The sequence below is a fragment of the Staurois parvus genome, unplaced genomic scaffold, assembly GCF_062004578.1.
Source record: "Staurois parvus isolate SC_StPar_1 unplaced genomic scaffold, SC_StPar_1.0 ptg000745l, whole genome shotgun sequence".
Lineage (NCBI taxonomy): Eukaryota > Metazoa > Chordata > Amphibia > Anura > Ranidae > Staurois > Staurois parvus.
This window is the reverse complement of record NW_028318541.1, coordinates 2,152,482-2,177,234: the sequence shown is the minus strand read 5'-3', so window position 1 is coordinate 2,177,234 and position 24,753 is coordinate 2,152,482. Positions and strand designations below refer to the sequence as shown.

General features: G+C 46.2%; 1 protein-coding gene across 1 annotated transcript; it reads right to left on the bottom strand.

Moving 5' to 3' along the window:
- Window positions 1-23,227, bottom strand: LOC149445188 (uncharacterized; the record flags this gene model as incomplete). Its single annotated transcript, XM_089654114.1, has 3 exons — window positions 23,087-23,227; window positions 3,398-4,367; window positions 1-85 (listed from the first exon to the last, which is right to left on the bottom strand). Coding segments are annotated over exons 2-3 (1,042 nt in total), but the record flags the coding sequence as incomplete, so codon positions are not given.
- Between the last annotated feature and the right edge of the window lie 1,526 nt (window positions 23,228-24,753).

Below are 24,753 nucleotides of genomic sequence, written 5' to 3'. Positions count from 1 at the left end.
CTTTCATGAAGAATCGGCAGGTCATCCGCGGTCTGGTTTTCCTGTCATTGGGATCCTTCACCTCTCCTTCCTCCAGATCATCATCCTGAGAACACAGAACATTGTACCAGAGAGATATTACAGGTCATGATCGGCAGAAATGTTCACACAACACTGAAAGGAGACATACAATCATGACCATAAAAGAGTTTAAAGTGACCCTGTCGCTGTGTAAAACAATCTGAAGATGGAGCAGTCAGTAAATAAGCTTTGTACTTACCTTTCCGGTATGCAGTAAACTTCTTTCCTCAAAAATCTCTTGAATTCCGAGAGCGGATACTCCTGGGTGTGTTAGATGGTGTGTTCCCCCTCACTGGGCACTATGGTTCCTCCCACAGACTGCCTGCTCTGTAGGAACATAGGGGTCTGCAGGAGAAACCACAGCGCCCAGCAGGAAACACATTACAATACACAGCCAGAAGTGTCAGATAGTGACTCAGACCTCTGCTCTCCAGACATCAGAAAGGTATAAATAAAGCTTCTTATTATATAGGATCACCTTCACATCTCCAGACCAGGGGCGGACTGATAACTCATGGGGCCCCCCGAGCAATAGGGGATCATGGGGCCCGTGTCCTTGCCCAAATTCAAAAAAAGGCTATGAAAAAAGGTACCAGGGGCATCTCATGGGGCCCCCTACTGACCCCGGGCCCTCGGGCAGTGCCCGAGTTTCCAAATGGTCAGTCCGCCCCTGCTCCAGGCAAATAACCACCTTCTACCCTCCTCTAACCCACTCTGCACTCGTTTTTCAGCATCTGATGCTTCTGGGTGTGTCCCCCTTCTGAGGACACCCCCATCCCCCACAAAATGTTCAATAAACCTCAGTATGGTAAGGACAGTGACTAAGTAAGGCATCTTTGTCTCTTAGATGACTATATAAATACCTATACCAGCCTTCTGATAACAGACTAATAAAAAAAAAAAACAAAAAAAACAAAACAACATCAAGTGGAACATTGGTGAAATATTTTTTTAGTCTTGGAAGGGTTAGAACCTTTGTGAGGTTTCCACTGCAGTATTCTTATTGGCCTTTCCAGGGAAAAAATGAAAAGGTGAACATCGTACATCCTCCCCGCTGTACTTACCTCTAGGGATGCGGAGCGGTCAGTGCGCCCACAGTCCATCCAGCAGTCCAGGGGTTTGAGATCTCCGCTCTCCTTCCTCTTCTCTGTACAGTGCTTCCAGGATGGATCAGAGCGATGCTCTGTGATAGAGCTGACCAATTAGAATTGCTTTGGTTCATCCTGGAAGCGCTGCATGAAGAAGAAGAGCAGGGATATCGAATGCCCTGACTGGGACGGGAGCGGGGGGGGGGGGGGGTATGATCCGATGTTAATTCACCTTTTCGGTGGAACCTCTGCCCAATTTTTTCTAGCCTTGGATGGGTTAGAACCTTTTTGAGGCTTTTATTGTTGCACTTTTTTTTTTTTTTTTTTTAATTTATAATCAATGAGAGAGGAGTGAGGAAAAATGTCCAACACAAAAACAAAGTTTAATCAGAGTTCTGCTTGAAGTATTGCAGAGGATCAGATGTGTGCACTTCCACTCTAACCCCCTACCGCTCTGACTTCTATATGACAATAGCGACATCTAGTGGAACCGCCATTTCACTACATCCATGTATATTCCAGGGGCACCTTGGGTGACCTCTAGTGTTAGAATTATGTAACACAAGAAAATGATCTCCTGGACCAAATCTGCACTACACACCAAGAGAAACTGTAACAATATTTATAGTAAACTACAGCAGCACTCACTGGGATTAGCAACATTGTACCACAAGCAACATCCACAACAGATCCAGTGATAAGATTAGTTTGTCAATCAAGAAGGTTCCCACAATGTGTCCATGCAGCACATGGGGAGGAGCGCTCCTTTGATACAAAACAAACTACAGAGCGCAACAGCATACTGCTGCCATTTCTTTAAAGCGGAGCTCCACCCAAAAGGTTAAGTTCCGCTTTAAGGACTGCTCCATGTTATGGATTGGCACCTTTGGGGGGCGGGAAGCTGGTACCTGAATTTAACAGGTACCCGTTCCCACTTCCGGTCCGATCGCCTAGGCGATAGGAAACAGAAGGTGTCCTCCCTTCCTGTAGTCTTGTGGTACATGTGACAGGTCCCAGAAGACTACAGGACCATTCATGAAGCGCAGAGCTACTCGCACATGTGCAGTGGGTACCCGGCTGTGAAGCCGCAAGCTGTCACAGCCGGGTGCCCACACTGAAGCTGCCGGCCTCCTGGAATAAAGGACGGCCAGTGAAACTGGCTGCGGGGGACACACCACGGGACCGAGAGACAGCTAAGTGGCTGTTATTTAAAAGTCAGCACCTACAGTTTTTGTAGCTGCTGACCTTTATTTTTTGACAGGTGAGTGGAACTTTAACTGAAAAGTAAAATCCAAGTATCCCACTTTCAGAAGGAAACCTTGTACATAGAACAATCCAGCAGGGCACTGCAAGTCCTGCACTCAGCCACTAGGGGTCACCGACGTCAGGTGGGGTAGAGATGACAGCATGCTGATTACCCCAGTGGTGACCCCTAGTGGCTGAGTACAGGAGTCACAGTACCCTGCTGGAATGTCCTATGTACAAGGTTTCCTTCTGTAAGTGGGATACTTGGACTTTACTTTCCAATTAAAAGACATGCAAGAAAAAAAAACAAACAAACCTATATACTCACCTAAATGGCTGCAGCATTGATCTGAGCTGCATCTGTCCGCCCTATAAGCTCTCTACTGGGAACGGAGTGATCAAGACTGCTGATCGCTCAGTTCTCAGGTCTACTCTGTGCAGAGGGCCATGACTGTCAGTCACCACTCTCTGGCCCTCCAGAGCTCACCGGAGCACCGGGCTGGGGAGGGAGCAGAAGCAGCTGGCTCAGGCTCTCAGCACTGCGCTGCAAGGCTGAGCCAGATGCCAGTCAGTCATCTTGGCAGATCCCGACATTACTGTAGAATCTCTGCAGAGCCTGAACCAGCTCTGATGTCAGCCTGGCGTCGGCTGAATCTGTGTCACAGGAGGGTGCACTTCTAAGTGCACTTCTGTAACCAGTTTTAGTAACTCTCACCTAAAGGATTCTGTGAACGGCTCAGCAATGCTCTGCCCGACTCATTTTATTCCAGGAGAGACGGGAAGTCCAGGTCCCACTGACGGGACACGGCACTGTAAGTAGCTGAGGCCATATAGAGGTAATACAGTGTGCCCAGCAAGCGCTCCTGCTAGTGCAGTAAATAGTTTGATTGGGCCAGCTTGGCCATACAAACTATTTAGAGGAACAATAAACCTGAAGTTAGGCTTTAAACTCCAATTTGTTACCAGGATGATATTCTATAAAACAAACACCATATTGTACTCACATCAATCTCCCCCTCATCAATCTCGCCATCGTCCTCCTCTTTCTTCTTATCTTTTGGAGTATCCCTGTCTTTCAGGTCATTGGTGGACTCCTTGGCCTCCTCAGGAGACTCATCTTTTTCCTTCTCATCTTTCTCATCTTCATCATCACCGCCAAGTTTCTCCGATTCGTCCTCTTGGTTCAGGCCAGTTGGTTCCTCTGGAACCTCCTCATCATAATCCAGTTCATGTTCATCCAGTTCCCGCATTACGGAAGACGCCTCATCCCTCAAGTCGTTGTTGGTGTCACTGTCCCGACAGACAGCGGGAGAACGGGGCTCGTCTCGGGTCAGCTCACTGCCAGAGCCAGGAGATCTGATCTCACTCAGACGATCCTCGTCATCCAAGAGAGGAGACTTGATGGGGCTCCTGTCTGGTTCTTCAGCATTAATGGGAGAGTCTGGATTGTCCTTGATTGCGATGTCCAGTTCTCGGTTGTCCTTCGGAGAAGAGTCGATGGTTTTAGAGATGAGATTGGATAGGTCTCTTTCTTCCGTGTCAGCTTTTGGAGAAGGATTATCCCATGGCATGGGTGAATTCGGTTCTGGGGAGCCCCTGTAATCTGGGGAACCTTTACTGTCCAGAAAATCACCAAAGGGAGCTTTGGGAGAAGGGTTCTCCCACGGCATGGGGGAGCCGAGTTCCGGGGAGGCTCGGTCATCAGGAGAACCTTTATTATCTAATGAATCGCTATACATAGCCTTTGGGGAAGGATTCTCCCATGGCATGGGGGAGTTGGACTCTGGAAAGGCCCCATCATCGGGGGAACGTTTATTGATCAGCAGATCACTACTGTTGTCATCTCTGTCCAGTTCACGGTCCGATAAGAGGTCCCTGTCCTCGTCTTCATCATCTGTCAGGTCAGGTATGATTTCCTCTGGAGAAAGGGGATCTCGTTCAGGACTGTCGGCTGCAGCCATGGGTCAAACGTACCTGGAAAAAAAAGGTAAAATGTATGTGAATGCTGAACATTCTCCAACATTTACTACAAATGAGTATATTATAAGCACTTTTTTAAATACATTATCATCACTAAATGGCTTATTTATTTAAAAAGTAATTTCAGTCTACCTTCCAGAGCCGGTGATAGGAGCGGAGGACAGGGGACTTCACATTACGGTCAGCAGCTGCTGCCTGTGTTGTAGGGTTGCACTGATACTGTTTCTTTATCGGCGAGTATGAGTACCGATACATGTGTGCCGATACCTTTCCAGTGCGATTTGAGCCCATACAAAAAGAATGGCTCAAATCGCATTGCACCTGCAGGGAAACGTGATTCGGGCAGGAATGGCACCGCATTCCAGTTCAAATCACATGCGATTTGAGCCCATTCATTTTGTATGTGCTCAAATCGCACCTCAATTTACACGGGTACTCAAGCAAGTGTTTAGTATCAGCACCAATATCAATACTGGCATCACTGCAACCCTACTAATATGCTTTATGGAAACAGCTGAACCGGACAGGACAGGGGGCCTTTCTCCACTGATTGTAACATACACATTAAAAGGGAAATTCCAGGATAAACCTAACTGATCTTAAAAATGCCACATATGATGTCCTCCCAGAACGCACCCTCCCGTGCACCCCCGGCAATCTCTGTGATAGCTGTGTCCTACACAGCGGATAACGTGATGTGGTAAAAGGCCAATCACAGCAGCCTTTTATCACGTGATCAGCTGTATCCAATGACAAAGCAGATCACCGGTAAGTGCAGTTGTCGGTTATCAGCTGCACTTAACTCACGCTGTCACAGTGTGAGGAAAGTACTGCCAATAACCGGCAATTGTCAGCACGCATCGGCACCGATCATCAGGGCACTTCCCTGATGATCTGTGCCAAGCAGTGCCACCCACTTGTGCCCAGCAGTGTCGCCAGTCAGTGCCCAGCAGTGTCGCCAGTCAGTGCCCAGCAGTGCTGCCAGTCAGTGCCCAGCAGTGCTGCCAGTCAGTGCCCAGCAGTGCTGCCAGTCAGTGCCCAGCAGTGCTGCCAGTCAGTGCAGCCTCATCAACGCACATCAGTGAAGGAGAAAAATTACCTGTTTGCAAAATTTTATAATAGAAGCAAAGAAAAACTTTTTCAAAATGTTTGCCCTTTTTTGTTTATAGCACAAAACATAAAAAACCCAGCGGCAAGTAAATACCACCAAAAGAAAGCTCTATTTGTGTGAAAAAAATTGTAAAAATTTCATATGGGTACAGTGTTGCATGACCGCGCAATTGTCATTCAAAGTGCGACAGCGCTGAAAGCTGAAAATTGGCCTGGGCCGGAAGAGGCGGGGAAAGTGCCCGGTAGGCAAGTGGCTAAGAGTAGTTCGCTTTATCCAGGAATTCCCCTTTAAGGACTCGCATGGCCATATTGATTTACACAGGATCTTGCTGGCAGCAGGAACCAGCATAAAAAGCTGTCCATACACTGTACACACGTAAGGCCCGTGCTAAGTTTACATGCGGACTTTGACCCTATTAGCCACTACTCTGGGCCAACATGTAAATAATGTGTGCTGCCAATTACAGGTCAGCCATGAATGAACCATTTCTGTGGTGGCAGCGCATATGCAGAATGACCTCGGCTGATACCGAATGACTGAAGGCCGAGGTCATCCTGTGTATGTGCCTCATCCAGGAGGAGATGTAAGCATCAGCAATGAGAGAACAGTGATGTTGGCGCCACCTGCTGCACAAAATTGATATTTACATGTCGGCCGTGCAGAGGCAGTCCACATAGGATGTATGCATGTAAATGTGATGACACACGTTATGTGTGCATGGAAAACACAGTCCCTGACATGTCCTGAATGCAGCATTGCTCTTGTTTGTTTTTTAATCTAGCTAAAGATCAGAAATAAAAGGAGTTAAACAGATTTCTACATTGAACCATTCCATAGTGCATTGTACTAAACCAGGGGGGTCTCCAAACATTTCAGTATGAGGATCATCTTATAACTATTCCTGGGATGAACAACAAACAAAACGGTATACATATGAATGACAAACATTCCCAACAAAGAGGAGGAGCAAAAAAGAGCCCCCTCCCCCGCCCTTTACATCAGTGTCTTCATCAGCATCCCCCCTTGCAGCAATGTCTCCATCAGAGCCCCCCCCGGCTTACATCAATGTCTCCATCAGGGTCCTCTCCCCCAACCCCCCATCAATGTCTCCATCAGGGTCCTCTCCCCCAACCCCCATCAATGTCTCCATCAGGGTCCTCTCCCCCCCCCCCCCCATCAGATTTCCCCCCCCATCAATGTCTCCATCAGGGTCCTCTCCCCCAACCCCCATCACTGTCTCCATCAGGGTCCTCTCCCCCCCATAAGGGTCCTCTCCCCCCCCCCATCAGATTTCCCCCTCCATCAATGTCTCCATCAGATTCCCCCCCCCCCCATGTCTCCATCAGATTCCCCCCCCCCCCATGTCTCCATCAGATTCCCCCCCCCCCCCATGTCTCCATCAGATTCCCCCCCCCCCCATGTCTCCATCAGATTTCCCCCCCCCCGTCAATGTCTCCATCAGATTTCCCCCCCCCCCGTCAATGTCTCCATCAGATTTCCCCCCCCCCCCGTCAATGTCTCCATCAGATTTCCCCCCCCCCCCGTCAATGTCTCCATCAGACTTCCCCCCCCGCCAATGTCTCCATCAGACTTCCCCCCCCCCCCCCCCGCCAATGTCTCCATCAGACTTCCCCCCCCCCCCCCCCGCCAATGTCTCCATCAGACATCCCCCCCCCCCGCCAATGTCTCCATCAGACTTCCCCCCCCCCCTGCCAATGTCTCCATCAGACTTCCCCCCCCCCCCCGCCAATGTCTCCATCAGACTTCCCCCCCCCCATCAATGTCTCCATCAGACTTCCCCCCCCCATCAATGTCTCCATCAGACTTCCCCCCCCCATCAATGTCTCCATCAGACTTCCCCCCCCATCAATGTCTCCATCAGACTTCCCCCCCCATCAATGTCTCCATCAGACTTCCCCCCCCATCAATGTCTCCATCAGACTTCCCCCCCCCCCCCATCAATGTCTCCATCAGACTTCCCCCCCCCCCATCAATGTCTCCATCAGACTTCCCCCCCCATCAATGTCTCCATCAGACTTCCCCCCCCCCCCCCATCAATGTCTCCATCAGACTTCCCCCCCCCCCCCCATCAATGTCTCCATCAGACTTCCCCCCCCATCAATGTCTCCATCAGACTTCCCCCCCCCATCAATGTCTCCATCAGACTTCCCCCCCCATCAATGTCTCCATCAGACTTCCCCCCCCATCAATGTCTCCATCAGACTTCCCCCCCCCCCCCCATCAATGTCTCCATCAGACTTCCCCCCCCCCATCAATGTCTCCATCAGACTTCCCCCCCCCCCCATCAATGTCTCCATCAGACTTCCCCCCCCCCCCCCCATCAATGTCTCCATCAGACTTCCCCCCCATCAATGTCTCCATCAGACTTCCCCCCCCCCCTATCAATGTCTCCATCAGACTTCCCCCCCCCCCTATCAATGTCTCCATCAGACTTCCCCCCCCCCCCATCAATGTCTCCATCAGACTTCCCCCCCCCCATCAATGTCTCCATCAGACTTCCCCCCCCCATCAATGTCTCCATCAGACTTCCCCCCCCCCATCAATGTCTCCATCAGACTTCCCCCCCCCCATCAATGTCTCCATCAGACTTCCCCCCCCCCCCATCAATGTCTCCATCAGACTTCCCCCCCATCAATGTCTCCATCAGACTCCCCCCCATCACTGTCTCCATCAGACTCCCCCCCCCCCATCACTGTCTCCATCAGACTCCCCCCCCCCCCCCATCACTGTCTCCATCAGACTCCCCCCCCCCCCCATCACTGTCTCCATCAGACTCCCCCCCCCCCCCCATCACTGTCTCCATCAGACTCCCCCCCCCCATCACTGTCTCCATCAGACTCCCCCCCCCCATCACTGTCTCCATCAGACTCCCCCCCCCCCATCACTGTCTCCATCAGACTCCCCCCCCCCATCACTGTCTCCATCAGACTCCCCCCCCCCCATCACTGTCTCCATCAGACTCCCCCCCCCCCATCACTGTCTCCATCAGACTCCCCCCCCCATCACTGTCTCCATCAGACTCCCCCCCCCCCATCACTGTCTCCATCAGACTCCCCCCCCCCATCACTGTCTCCATCAGACTTCCCCCCCATCAATGTCTCCATCAGACTTCCCCCCCATCATGTCTCCATCAGACTCCCCCCCCCCCATGTCTCCATCAGACTCCCCCCCCCCCCATGTCTCCATCAGACTCCCCCCCCCCCATGTCTCCATCAGACTCCCCCCCCCCCATCAATGTCTCCATCAGACTCCCCCCCCCCCATCAATGTCTCCATCAGACTCCCCCCCCCCCATCAATGTCTCCATCAGACTCCCCCCCCCCATCAATGTCTCCATCAGACTCCCCCCCCATCAATGTCTCCATCAGACTCCCCCCCCCCCCCCATCAATGTCTCCATCAGACTCCCCCCCCATCAATGTCTCCATCAGACTCCCCCCCCATCAATGTCTCCATCAGACTCCCCCCCCCCCCATCAATGTCTCCATCAGACTCCCCCCCCCCCCATCAATGTCTCCATCAGACTCCCCCCCCCCATCAATGTCTCCATCAGACTCCCCCCCCCATCAATGTCTCCATCAGACTCCCCCCCCCATCAATGTCTCCATCAGACTCCCCCCCCCATCAATGTCTCCATCAGACTTCCCCCCCATCAATGTCTCCATCAGACTCCCCCCCCCCCATCAATGTCTCCATCAGACTCCCCCCCCCCATCAATGTCTCCATCAGACTCCCCCCCCCCCATCAATGTCTCCATCAGACTCCCCCCCCCATCAATGTCTCCATCAGACTCCCCCCCCATCAATGTCTCCATCAGACTTCCCCCCCTCCTTACTTCACGTGGGGGTGAGAGGGGAGAGGCGAGAGCTGTGCATATCAGCTGTGGGCCAGGTACAATGTCGTAGTGAGTCGCATGCGGCTCATGGACTATAGTTTGGATGAAGACACGTAATTGGTTGTTACAGGTTCCTGTCTTCTGGCGCATCTTTAAAGCGAACTGAAGGACCCATATAAACGATTTCATGGAATTGCAGCAAAACACTCCACACGGGTCACATCCTAAATGACACCCCAAAGCAACTTGCCAACAGACATGGATGGCAGCACAGAATGTCTGCCATTTGGAGGGTCTTCTTGTGTTTGGGACGTAGTTCGTGGAGCAGGTCGCCTACGGCCACTGTGGCCACTGATGTACCTGAACTCCTAATGCGTTTTGTGAGCACACATCTATTTTATCAATACAATAAAGTCATCGCAAAGGTAATGCGCAAGGCTGGTGCGCTCACTGTTCCTTGTTTTACAGGTAAATACATTGCAGGTCCATCAAGACAAAAGGGGTGCAAAGTCTTACAGTTGGTTTTCTTTAAAAAACAGTCAAAGCTTAAGTAGAAAAGCCTGTCCCCCGCCAGCATGCTATAAGAGAAGGACTCTTGTTCTCTGTGTGGAAGCAGTGGTGTCTCTGCAGAGGTCCTACCCATTCCCTTTGCAATCACAGAATTCTCCAGGCTGCAGGGAGCATGAGCTTTGCCTGCTCGAGGTAGGATTCAGAATGGAGGGTTTCAGTCCTCTACAGAGAGACTCCCGCTTCCACAAATGTAAAGTCCATTGGCATTTAACCCTTTCACCGACTTAAAATGCCCCAACATTATATATTTTCTAAAATTAGAGACCCTGGAGAAAAAAAAAATAAAAAATGGTGGTAGTTTCAGATTTTTTCAGCAAAAAATACACTAAAGTTAATTTTAGGGAACACAGTCACAATATAATACCCATTTTTTGGGGAAAAATCTAAAAGACGAGGCAGTGCTGAGTAAATAAATATCCATGTCAAGCCCTACAATGATGTGCACCCGTGAAACGGCAACAAACCTTGGCACCAGAAATTTTCCATAGGTGATGCTTTAACCACTTGCCCTCCTGAGGATTTACCCCCCTTAATGACCAGGCCTCTTTTTGCTACTCGGCGCTGCACTAATTCAACTGATAATTGCGCAGTCATGCAATGCTGCACCCAAACGAAATTTACGTCCTTTTTTTCACACAAATAGAGCTTTCTGTCGGTGGTATTTGATCACCTGTGCGCTTTTTATTTTTCACGCTATAAACAAAAAGGCCACAAATTTTGAAGAAAAACAATATTTTTTACTTTCAGCTATAAAAAATATATAGTAAACTCAAAGTTGGTTATAAATTTAGGACAAAATGTATTCTGCTCCATGTTTTTGGTAAAAAAAATTCCAATAAGTGTATATTGATTGCTTTGTGTGGAAGGTATAGCGTCTAAAAACTATGGTATAGATACTGCAATTTACACCATTTTTTTGCTATACAGCGCTGCGCTAGTTTAACGGACAATTGCGCGGTCATGCAATACGGTACATAAATGAAATTTACATCCTTTTTTTTCCCACAAATTGAGCTTTCTTTCGGTGGTATTTGATCGCCTGTGCGGTTTTTACTTCTTGCGCTATAAAAAAAAAAAGTCTGACAATTTTGAGGAAAAAAAACCAATTTTTTGGACGTTTTGCTATAAAACATGTCCAGTAAAAAAAAAATTTAAAAATCAAATTTAGTTATAAATTTCTGCCAAAATGCATTCTGCGACATGTCTTTGCTAAAAAATAAAAACCCAATACGTGTAAATTAATTGGTTTACGTGAAAGTTATAGCGTTTACAAATGGGGGGAAAGATACTGGGATTTTTAGGTTTTTTTTATACTAATAATGGCGGCGATCAGTGACTTATGGTGGTGATCAGCGATTTATGGCGGGACTGTGGCGGACATTCTGACATTGGGGGGTACTGACTTGGGGTCACTGACATCCCCAGTGACACCAAAACAGTGATCAGTGCAAAAAAAAAAAACACTGACACTGTACTAATGGCACTGGGGTTAAGTTTATTCAGGAAAAGGGTTAACTGTGTGAGGGGAGTGTTTTACTAGGGGGCGGGGGGTGTACTGCACGGAACACTGCTGATCGGGAGAGAGAAACTCTTCTGTCCCGATCAGCGTGTCCTGGAGCTGTCAGGGAACTGACAGAAAGCACAGCTACTGCAGCTGTGCTCTCTATCAGCGATTGCCGCCGATCGCCGGGACATAGCCGGTAAGGACTGACATCTGCGGCTCTGATCGGCGGGACAGGTAGGGCGGCAGCGCGCCTCGCGTGCGCCCCCTATTTACAAAACACATGTTTTAAAATGTGCTTTTGCCAGCCGTGCCACCGTATTTCTACAGTGGCTGGGCGGCATGTGGTTAAATGCCCCCCTACAGGTCATCAGGTAATGCCCCGTACACATAAGAAAATTGTACGAAAAATTTTGCGGAACCACTGATCGAACGATTTTCTCTTTGTTGTTGAGCAGGATGTTTTAACCAATAACGATATTGTGAATGAAAAAATCCGGTTGAACAGTGAAAAAGTTTGATGTTTCACATTCAACCGATTTTCTATGTGCTGGTATGATGGTCGTACGGGAAAAAAATCTATCAAGCGCTGTCACACGTGAGCGGAAACAGAAGATGACCCGGATGTTTATGTCCAAGGAATCTTCGGAAACACGAACGAAAAATCCAAATGTTAACCTCCCTAGCGGTCTGATTATGTCCATATTTCTGTGCTCAAAGCAGTAAAAATTTTTTGCATGGAAATATGTATTTTTTTTATTGTAGGCTGTAATTTTTAGGAATAACTCACTGAAATCTGTCCGAACAAGAGTCTAGTAAACATCCCGGGGATGATAAAACTTGAAACACGAAATCATAAATTATAATTTAATAAATAATCATAAAAAATAATAATATAATAATAATAAATTTAATTCAATAATGTAATCAAACCAAAAACACTGAAATGTGAAATAGAGCGCCAAGTTCGCACATCGCTGAGCAAAGTCGCAGAATCGTTTTCAGTGTCTGATGAGGAATTTCCCCCACAAATCATTATCACTCAATTCTGCAAGTGGTTCTGATTTACTATCGCTGTTCTCTAGCCGGTCTAAAACCGCTTTTGACCTAAAGGGACGCTTTTTGGACCCCATGGACGTTTCTCAGTTTCCAGGCAGAAAGAACAGTAAAAATGCAGGCAGGGCGCCGGACAAAGCACTCGGGACAAAATGTATGTGAAATGGTTTGATACAGGAATGTTATACTATGTGATTTTAGTGTATTTAGTGAATGTCACTTTTACAATTATCAAATATCCCGCCAGTTCCATCCCCCGTACGTCCCGACGTCGCAGGGAATGGAACCCGGAAGACAGATGCCGGCATCGGCCGGAGGACATTGCCAGGGACACTGCAGGAGGGACATCGTGGGAGCGCAGGACAAGGTAAGTGCAGAAGAGATCCCGGAGCAACGCTGCAGTGTATTCCTGAGTGTATCTCGGGGGGGTTACCGCTTGTGGTGCTGAAACTTTACCCCGAGCTACACTCAGGAATACCTCCAGGGAGGCTAAAAGTAGATTGGCTTAATGAGATGATGAAACCAGAATTCTGCAGATTATAGTTTATGTATCACTATTGATGTATATAGGTCATGTAATAAACGATATTATCCTCATTGCTGGTCATTGTTGTGTATATCGCTCGTTCTGGCCGGAAGGGGCGTGGCCACAAGGTCACACGCACACTGCATCACTTCCACTTGTATGGAAGACGTCAACACTACGTATTGCCTGAACGATTTTTTTAGATTGGTTAATGTGGGCCACGATTTTGACCAACGAACGAATGCCTCTCGGTCATCGGATGACCGATTGGTCGATTTTCTAATTGTGTATTGCCACCTTTAGAGTTTACTTTGAATAACAAGCCTGGATATTTTGCTCTCACTCGGCGTGTGGCAATTTGTAAAGTGTATTTGTATTCAAGGTTTCCATGTGCAAGTGCCACCGACGGGTGTAATTATGTCCATATGCGCATTTATGTGGGGGGGATCTTAAAAGATCTGATTTTTTTTAATTTTTTAACTGAAACTTTATTGTTCATGACATAGGAAACATAAAGCCACCTTTTTTTGTGACAGGTTCTCTTTAATGAGACATCAGTGTCTTTTAGACCCCCGGTGTCTCACCTGCCCGTCAATGAAGCACAGATCACAAACCACTAGGTTAGTTCCCAGGCAGACCAGAAGACAGGGACAGCCTGACCCAGAAGGGACATTTTACACATTGCTTGCAGGTTCTTAGTAGGAAGGGGAGATCAGCAAACAGTTGTTCGCTGATGTCCCTCCCCTCTACCTAGCGACACCCAAAATTCCGGTGCCAGGTCCGCCAATGGGAACACGTGCAGAGAGAACAATTACTGCCAGGATGCGTGGACACAATCTCACGGCTGTACAGCTGTCCAATCCCTTTCTTCCACCAATAGTTGGCTTCTCAGATTTACACACATTGCCAAGAGGATGAAACCGCGGATGTAAATGGCAGCAAAAAGGATCAAAAGCCAAAAGCTTAGGAGTGTTCAATGGAAGAACTAGCACTTCCCCCTGGCAGTACTCGGGTCGTTGGTTTGAATCCAAAGCATGGAACCTCCTGCCTGGAGTTTGCATGTTCTCCCTGTGCCTGCATGGGTTCCCTCCAGGTACTCCGGTTTCCTCCCACACTCCAAAGACATGCTGGTAGGTGAATTGGATCCTGTCTAAATTGTCCCTAGTATGTGTATGTATGAATGTGAGTTAGGGACCTTAGATTGTACGCCCCTTGAGGGTTAGGGACTGATGTGAATGTACCGGGGTGGATAAAAATCAATGATTTTTTTTTAAAAATCAAAAAAAAAAAAAATCAGATTTTTTTTTATTTAAATCACATTTTGATTTAAATCTGATTTTTTTTATTTAAATCGGATTTTTTTTAAATAAAATGCTTTTTGAGGAAAATATATTACCATCCAAAGGTTATTCCATCATGAAATAAAGATTAGTTTTTTAATTATGTAGAATAAGGCTGTATATGTTTAATTGGTTTGGTAAATAAATTCCATGAATCCATTCACCATGTCATGCTCTTCCAGAGGTTTTTGTAAGATTATTGGGCAGTTTCTCTGCCTACAAGATATTATCACAGATGATTGGTTTACTTTGCAGTTCTCAAAACTGAATTTGACTCAGCGGAGATCACATGCCTCTTCTTCACAGCAAAAATGTTATAACATGAACAGAGTCAAGAAAAAGACCTTCATCCTAACTTCTACAAACCTATGAATACAGAATCAGCCCCTTCACTGCTAAGTTTCAAGAAGTTCAGTGAATAGAATAGAAACAATATTTTTCTGATTGTTTGGAGTGGAATAGATCTGCACAAGAAGAAGTACAACTTCCTAAGTACAACAGAAAAGTTGTCCAAATATGAATGATTAGGGAAGGCTACAGTAGGTCGGCCGCCACGAGGGGCCCCGGTGGCCATCTTTGTTTGCATCTGAGTCAGTACATTTCTTTCATTGGATTTTCTCTGCTATCCTGTACCTGCATATATAATAAAGATACTCTAAGGATATCACACTATGTGGCCCTCTCTGTTTATTTGAGTCCTGGTGGGAACCAGCCAGACCTTCAGAGCAGCCGCATCTATCCAAGTACCAGGCAGTGAAAGTCATGCTGACCTGACCAGTTTGATGACACCGGAGGTCCAGTGACATCACATACAAATGCGCTTAAAGATTGCGTATCTGGTGAGTGCGCAATCTTTACAATTTTTATCACCTGGCAGTTCCAAATATTGGATGTCTGAGGATCATCTCGGATCTTAAGAGCACCCCTCTATTAGACTTTTTTATTTATCTTGCACTTCCTTCACTTCATAGCCACCACCTAGTGGCTTTATTTTATCAGCACATAGTCACTGTTTATTATGTGTGTTTGATTTTATTGTCTGCTAAGTTACATAGCGCTGCACCTCCCCCCCCCCCCCTTTTTAAATATGAATGATTAACCTATTAAACTGGTTATAACAAAACTAATATGAAAAGTTGTTATTCTAAAAATCTTCATCTACTTGCATATTAAAGTTATACCAGCAAGAATTAGTCTTTATGTAGAAAACTAGGATTTACATCAAGCCTTACTGACTAGTGATTTAAATCAAATCCACCCTGGAATGTACAATATATATATGTAAAGTAATGCGTAAATTGACGGCGCTATACAAGTACCTGAAATACTTTATATAAAGCACGTCACCTCTACTCAGTTCCGCCTGGCAGTACTCGGGTCGTTGGTTTGAATCCCAACCACGGCACCACCTGCCTGGAGTTTGCATGTTCTCCCTGTGCCTGCGGGGGTTTCCTCCCACACTCCAAAGACATGCTGGTAGGTTAATTGGCTCCTGTCTAAATTGTCCCTAGTATGTGTATGTGAATGTAAGTTAGGGACCTTAGATTGTACACCTCTTGAGGGTTAGGGACTGATGTGAATGTACAATATATATGTAAAGTGCTGCGTAAATTGATGGTGCTATATAAGTACCTGAAATAAATAAATAATAAATAAATCCCACCCACAGCACTACCTGCCTGAAGTCTGCATGTTCTCCCTGTGCCTGCGTGGGTTTCCTCCGGGTACTCAGGTTTCCTCCCACACTCCAAAGACATGCTGGTAGGTTAACTGGCTCCTGTCTAAATTGTCCCTAGTATGTGTATGTATGAATGTGAGTTAGGGACCTTAGATTGTACGCCCCTTGAGGGTTAGGGACCTTAGATTGTACACCCCTTGAGGGTTAGGGACCTTAGATTGTACACCCCTTGAGGGTTAGGGACCTTAGATTGTACACCCCTTGAGGGTTAGGGACTGATGTGAATGTACAATATATATGTAAAGCGCGGCGTAAATTGCCCTGAAATAAATAAGTCAAGGTTTAATTGCTGTGTCCCCGCTGGGGAGATTCCCTAGTGTCTCCGAGACAAAGTGAGGAGTAATTATTACCAAATCAGGAATAGAGGAGAAAACTTCCAATGGGGACAAAGCTTCTGATAACTTCACCTCTATTTTTTTTATATAAATTTGCTTTCTCCACATTGTTGAAGAGCGTGGCCCATTTTGTTTGATATCAGATCTTTGACTATATATAGAGGCTGATTTTGATCTGCTGGATTTACTTTGTGGTTTGGGGATAGGCAGCGCAGTTCTTTTTTTTTTTTTTTCAATCAAGAAAAGGAAGCCGACGAGTCCCTACTTGGGGTAAAAATAGATCTACACTAAAACCCAAGGCTGAAAACGAAGTGGTGGGCCAGTCGGTCTTTTTCTGTCCACGCTCACTAAAAATAAAACGTTGGAGCCCTTTGAATAGAAGAATCTTTATTAAACGATCTTTTTCCTTGTAGGGTTTTGTAGCCCCTCACACTGAGACGGCAGAACGAGCTGGTGATCTGCACGGACAGATGCTGGAAAAGTGGAACGCTGTAGTCGCTCGGCCTGTGCGGTCATTCAGCAGGTCCCAGCCAGTGATTAACCTCCCTGGCGGTATGATTATTTCAGATTTTTGGTGCTGAAAGCGGTACCATTTTTTTGCATGGAAATATGTATTTTTTTTATTGTAGGCTGTAATTTTTAGGAAAAACTCACTGAAATCTGTCTGAACAAGAGTCTAGTAAACATCCCGGGTATGATAAAATTTGAAACACAAAATCATAAATTATAATTTAATAAATAATCATAAAAATAATATAAAAATAATAAAAAATTTAATTCAATAATATAATCAAACCAAAAACACTGAAATGTGAAATAGAGCGCCAAGTTTGCACATTGCTGAGCTCAGTCGCAAAATCGTTTTCAGTTTCTGATGACGAATTTCCCCCACGAATCATTATCACTCAATTCTGTAAGTGGTTCTGATTTACTATCGCTGTTCTCTAGCTGATCTAAACCGCTTTTGACCTAAAGGGACGCTTTTTGGACGCCATGGACATTTCTCAGTTTCCAGGCAGAAAGAATGGTAAAAATGCAGGCAGGGCGCCGGACAAAGAACTCGGGACAAAATGTATGTGAAATAGGTTGAAACAGCAATGTTTTACTGTGTAAAATGTAAAAAAAAAAAAAAATGACATTTTTTAAAATTTTTAAATTTCCCGCCGCCGGCGGCGCCCGTACGTCCCGACGTCACAGGGACAGGACACAGAAGCCGGATGCCGGCATCGGCCGGAGGAGATGGCCGGGGACGCTGCAGGGGACACATCGTGGGAGCGCAGGGTAAGGTAAGTGAAGAACACATGCCGGAGCAGTGCCGCATGGTATTCCCAAGTGTAGCTCGGGGTTACCGCTTTTGGTACTGAAATGTTACCCCGAGCTACACTCGGGAATACCGCCAGGGAGGTTAATGGCCGGGACCTTCTGGTGGGCTTAGCGAATGACAGTACAGAGCCCTGTGTTGACAAAACACAGAGCCCTGTACAGACAGCAGCGATGTGGTTGTTTTTGGGTGGTTTTTCCCCTCAAACAGTCACATCGCTTAGTAAAACAAGCGCATATCACACACATTACACTTGTTAGGCACACAGTTAACCCTTTGATTGTGCCTAGATGTTAACCCCTTCCCAGTCAGTGTCATTAGTGCAGTGACAGTGTATAGCAGTGTTTCTCAACCTTTTTTTAGTCAAGGCACCCTTTAAAACTATGGACTGTCCCAAGGCACCCTTTAAAAAAAAACTTTGTAAAGTCTTAAGATGCCGTTCTAAAATGGGGTGCCTCAACACTGCCCATAATTTTAAAAGAGCACCCCATTCTAAAATGTGAATAACTATTCTAATAGTTTTATATAACGCAGCAACATCCACACATGTAGGACCCCCAATATTAGAGGCGATTTATTCTTCTAAAGCAAATACACTTCTGCACACTGGTACTGACTAGTATTCCCATGTTTCTCTTCTCCCTCAGTTTTGCTCCATCACTGAGTTAATGTGACCCCAGCACTGACAGAGAGGGGCAGGGGATGATCAAGCTAGGATGCTGTGCAGGCGGCTGACAACCTCCTTATCAACTGATGATGTCATTGGTTGTCAGGATGCCGGCAGCTAGAAGGTCGTAATAGGGCACTAGGAAAATCTATGGCTTTGTGTAACTAAAAGGCAGGCTTGTTCCACCCACTGGCTTGTATACAAGTTTTGGGCAATTTTTAGACATTTTGCCAAGGCACCCCTGAAGACACTTCAAGGCACCCTGGTTGAGAAAGACTGGTGTATAGTATCAGCACTGATCACTGTATTAGGGTCACTGGTGATGTCAGTGTCAGATTGCCTGCCGCACTATCACAGTCCAACTATAAGTCGCTGATCACCGCCATCACTACTATAAAAAAAATAAATAAAAATTCCAGTATGCATTCCATAAACTGTTGACGTTCTAACTTCTGGACAAACCAATTAATATGCACTTATTGGGATTTAACTAAAGATATGCAACAGAATACAGTTTGGCCTAAAGTTATGAAGAAATTTGTTTTGGTATTTTATAATCGGATATATTTCATAACAGAAAATATTAGGGTTTTTTTTCCCCAAAATGTTCGTTTTTTTCATTTATATAATAAAAAAATATACTCAGTAGTGATCGAATATCACCAAAAGAAAGCTCTATTTGTGTGAAAAAAATTACATACTCTTTATTTGGGTATAGCGTTGCATGACCGCGCAATTGCCAGTTAAAGTAGTGCTGTGCCACACAGCAAAAATTGGTCACGAAGGGGGTAAAATCTTCCAGAGGTTAAGCGGATACATTTAAAATAAAAAATTGCCTTTACAACCACCTTAAGGCCGGGATGTGTAACTTATGTGGTTGGCAAGAGGTGAAACTAAAATACTGTACTGTTATCCAAAGGCCGACACGATTATCTGGAGCGCCGTTTATAAATGGAGCTGCAGAAAACACACGAGTGGCCAGTGCATTCATGTATGGCTGTGATCTGAGCTGTTGTTGTGGTGACTCAGATCAGCCACAATGTGGCTCTGTACCTTGTGATTGCTGAAAGCTAATCACAGCCATCACCAATGTTCACAACCAACCAATTCATAGTGAAGGAAGTGAAGCTCTGAATGTCTGCAAAGGTTAAAGGGGGGAAATTGTGGGACTTTTTTTTTTTATTTTTTTTTTAGAAAGGTAAATGTAAACAATCCCAAATATCCTATCCTTTTTTTCCTGCAGTAAATTAACCACTTATGGACCGCCCTGTAGTAGATATACTGCTACAGGGCGGCACCTGTGCGCAGAATCACGTCATTTTGCATTTCCGGGTGGGGCGCGCGCGAGCACTACCCGTGCCACCATTCGCGGCCGCGGATGTCAATCACCAGGTCCCCGGTGGTAATTACCCGCCGGCGCTTTATGATTACCGAGCATGTCCGACAGGGAGGAATATTGTTTTTTTACAAACAGTCTTCCTCTCTGTCAGCTCAATCCCACTGCTCTGGATCACTGTGCACAGTACAGCCATCCTGATCAGTGTGCTTACAGTGAAGCACACACCCCACCCGGTCCCTAGTAAAACACTCTCAGCACACAGTTAACCCTTTGATCGCCCCTCACAGTAACCCCTTCCTGTCCAGTGCCATTAGTACAGTGTCAGTGGGGGTATTTTTTTAGCACGGATCACTGTATTGGTGTCACTGGGGTGTCAGTGGCACCAAGTTAGTTCCCCCTAGTGTCAGAATGTTCACCACAGTCCTGCTAAAAGTTGCTGATCGCTGCCATTACTAGTAGCAAAAAAATCCCATTATCTACACCGCCGTTTGTAAACGCTATAACTTTCACGGAAACCAATTAATTTACACGAATTGGGATTTTTGTTTAGCAAAGACATGGAGCAGAACACATTTTGGCCTAAATTTATGAAATTTTTTTTTTTTTTTTTTACTGGACATGTTCAATAGCAAAAAGTCAAAACTGTACAGGTGATAAAATACCACCGAAAGGAAGCTCAATTCGTGGGTAAAAAAGGACATAAATGTTATTTGGGTGAAGCGTTGCACGACCACGCAATTGTCAGTTAAAGTAACGCAAAAAATGACCTAGTCGGGAAGGAGGGGGGGGGATCCTCAGGAGGCAAGTGGTTAAAAGAACAAAAAAAAAAAAAAACAACAAAAACATTAGTTAATAAAGCCCATCCCCCCCTTCCCCAATGCAGAGATTGAGGGCTAAATCACAGCAGCTAGTGTGCAGTGGGATCACATCACACTGTTCACTATTTTTTTTTTTAAACCAACTTTATTTAAAAGTCACACAGCCATATTAGATTAAGTTATATTGGCTGCCATGGCATACGAGGTATTGGATTATGCGCTGAAACAAAAAAGTGTGGTGGAGGGGAAGGAGGCACAGAGATGCACGCAGTGTGGAATGTACAGCGACAGCATTGACCTGGTTCCCCAAGTGCTCCATCATATCACCCGTCACAGGAGCAGAATCAACTGAAGAGAACTCATCACTGCAGTAAGAGGCGCCCAAAATCGCAGAACATTTCACCACTAACTGGAGATCAGTCCAAATCCAATGATGGAGGTTATACTGCAGGGTGGAGCCACACCTGCTCCGCCTGTAAAGAGAACCTGTCACAGACCAGCTGATAGGGAGATGACATTGCTGGCATTGGGGGGAGGGGGCGGTGATGGTAGTATTGGTCTGTGCCATTAAAGGATAAGTTCGCCTTTTGGACAAAAATAATAAATGCAGATTTTTTTGCAGGTATAAAAATTGTGCATTTATTATTTTTGTCCAAAGGAGCCTGGACAGCATTGCACCAGCGATCAGTAGATCTCCTGGTCTCCTGCAGACCTGTCAGAATATCTGCCTGCCATACAGGATGTACGGTCAATCGGATATTCTGACAGGAAGGTTCAATGAACTACCATGGCGCTCCACAGCACTGTAGTAGTTCATTGAAAACTAAAAGCTGACAGCTGCTAAGGCTGTTGGGACCTGTGGTCCATTCACTCATGGAAGTCTGTGAATGAATGATGCGGCTGTGTGGGCGGAGCCCTCCAGGGCCGCGCTGTTTTCAAATTTGACAGATAGTACGGAAAAACTTCTCCCCGTATTACCTGCCGGTGGGGGGGGGGGGGGGGGCGGCTGCAGCTATGGGGACATGTTACGTGTTCCAAAGGTGAATGTATCCTTTAAAGACCCCCTGTCACTGCAAAGGGTGACACTGGTGAGTGGGGTGAAGGCAGTCTTGGTCTAATACCATAAAAGAGAACCTGTCACTGGGACCCAGCCAATAGGAAGGGGACACTGATAGAGGAGGAGCCGGGGGATTCCAATGGCAGTGATGAGAACATGTCACAGTAGACCAGCCAATAGGAGCGGACATGGATGAGGATTTTTTTTTAGGGGGAGGGGTGGTTGGGAAATCAAAATCAGTCTCAGTGTAGAAAATATATTATAGTGTACACATACTGCTGGCCCAGCCAATAGGATGCAGGGAGTGACACGGGGGGGGGGGGGGGGTTGGGGGTGATGGCAGCCTTAGCCCAAAGCCATTTCAGCAAACCTGTCACTGAGGCCCAGCCAATCGGAATGGGGGATGATGGCGATCTTAGTAAAGAGCCCCTGTCACCGCACACACTGTAAACCAAGCCAATAGCGTTCAGGGGGTGACACTACGGGGGAGGGACGAGAGCGTTGCAGGGGGGGTGATGACGATCTCAGTAAAGAGAACCCGTCACCGAGGCTCAGCCAATCGGGACGGGGGATCACGGTGATCTTAGTAAACCGCCCGTCACCGCACACACTGTAAACCCAGCCAATAGGGTACAGCGGGTGACACAGCAGGGAGGGGAGGAATGCTGACATAGGGGGGAGGAATGCTGACATAGGGGGGAGGAATGCCCACATAGGGGGGAGGAATGCTGACATTGGGGCAGGAGGGGGGACGGAGGTGGTCTCAGTCCAGGGCTATTAAAGTGAACCTGTCATCAGGTGACATTGTAGAAAGGGGTCACCATTGGCAGATCCAGCAAAGAGAACCTGTGGCCAGCCACACTTCAGAGTCATCCGATAGCCTTCGGGGGGCAATAATTCGGATATCAATCGACCCCCTGCAAAGTCCTTATTTCCCCTCAGTTCTCTTTGCTGGATCTGCCATTGGCAACCCCTTTGTGCAATGTCACCCGACGCCTGCGGAGGCCCAGCCAATGGGGTACCAGGGTGACGCTGTGCGGGGGTAGGGCACAGTCTTAGCCCAGAGCCATTGAAGAGAACCTGTCACCGAGTTCCAGCCAATCAGAATGGGGAATGATGGCGATCTTAGCAAGGAGTTCCTGTCACCACGCGTGCACACACACAGGAAACCCAGTTAATGGGTTGCCGGGGTGACACTGTGGGGGGATGGTGGTGTCTCAGTGAAGAGGACCGGTCACCTGGGCCCAGACACTAGGACGGTGACATTAATGGGGGGCAGTGAAGAGAACCGGTCACCTCACACTGAGGAATTATTTTATTCCTGGACAATACTCACCTCATCAATCTGGAGCACCCCTCCCCCCTACACCAGCCTCATGGATCCCGGGGGTGAGGTGACAGGGGGCCCACTGTACATGGCGGCCTCAGCAGTGGGACGGACCCTTGCAGAGGTTGTGGGACCCGCACAGCGCTCTATTACCTGAGATGAGGAGGAAATGAGACCGGGGCTCCTCTCTCCACCACCGGGCCGACGATTCACCGGATCCCCCGCTGCTGCTGCTGGCGCGGCCTCCGCCTACGTCATCAACGCGCGACTCCCACTCTGTCACGGCCCCTTCATAGCGGGCTCCACCCCTTTCCTCGCAGCTGACGGGCAACGCGCCGTACACCACGCCCCTTCCTGCAACAACTCCGTCTGACAGCCAGTCACCGTCCAGCCCCGCCCCCTAACTACAGATAGCCGCGCCCATCGGGTTTCGCTCCCCCCGGATCCGCTTAGACCTAAGGGTCCGTGTATAGTGCTGCCCTATACTGGAGCGTTGTATGTCTGAGCCAGTGACCAGAGGAGCTGACACTCCACTCACACAGATCTCTCCATAGAGAGGACCTGTCAATACTCAGCTGTTACAAGGGTGGCAGGGAGGGTGTTCATCCATTGTGATAGCATAACGAATTAAAAAAAAGTGTAAATAAAAAAAAAGTAAATATAAATATAATAGTGAAAAAAAAGTAAATATAAATATAGAAAAAAGTAAATGATATATATAATAGTAAAAAAAAAAGTAAATATTATAAATATAGAAAAAAAGTAAATATAATAGAAAAAAAGGAAAAACAAAAGTAAGTATAAGAGAAAAAAAGTAAAAGAAAAAGTAAATATAAATATAGAAAAAAAATAAAGTAAATATAATAGAAAAAAGTAAAAAAAAAGTAAATATATAGAAAAAGTAAATATAAATATAATAGAAAAAAAGTTAAAAAAAAAAGTAAATATAAGTATAATAGAAAAAAAGTAAAAAAAAAAAAAAAAAGTAAATATAAATATAGAAAAAAAGTAAAAAAAAAAAATAAAGTAAATATTATAAATATAGGAAAAAGTAAAAAAAAAAAAAGTAATTATAAATATAGAAAAAAAGGGAAAAAAAAGTAAACATAAGTATAATAGGAAAAAGTAAAAAAAAAAAAGTAAATATAAATAAAGAAAAAAAGTAAATATAGAAAAAAGTAAAAAAAAAAAAAAAGTAAATATAAATGTAATAGAAAAAAGTAAAAAAAAAAAAAAAGGTAAATCGCCCTCATCCCCCTGTGCGCAGGTGCAAACACGCATGTAGGTACATTACTGTGTAACCGGTGATGGCACGGCGTGTGAGGTATTGCCAGCATCAGACTGACAGCAACAATTCCGAGGTCAGGGCTCGCCTTTACCTCCAAACCAATGGCCTGGATAGGCTTTTAAAGAGTCAGTGTAGTTTGTCGCCATTTCACAAGCGTGCGAAATGTAAAATCTTGACATGTTTGGTATTTACTTCACCCTTTATATTTTACCAAAAAAAAAAAGGGTATTCCATGGTGTTTGTGTGACTGACATTCACTCAAGTGTATTTTTTTCCCCTGAAAAATTTGCATTTGACGAACAACTACGCAAATATTGCGCAACATTAAAAAAATTGCAACAGCCACCATTTCATTCTCCAGGGTCTCTGCTTTCAGAACATAGAGAATGTATGGGGGTTCTAAGTACATTTCTAGCAGAAAATTCAGATTTTTATCATGTATGTGAGAAATGTGAAAACTGCCCCCGACAGAGCGCAGTTCAAGGGAAATGGGTTCTTCACACTTTTTTTATATAGTAAAAAAATAGAAATC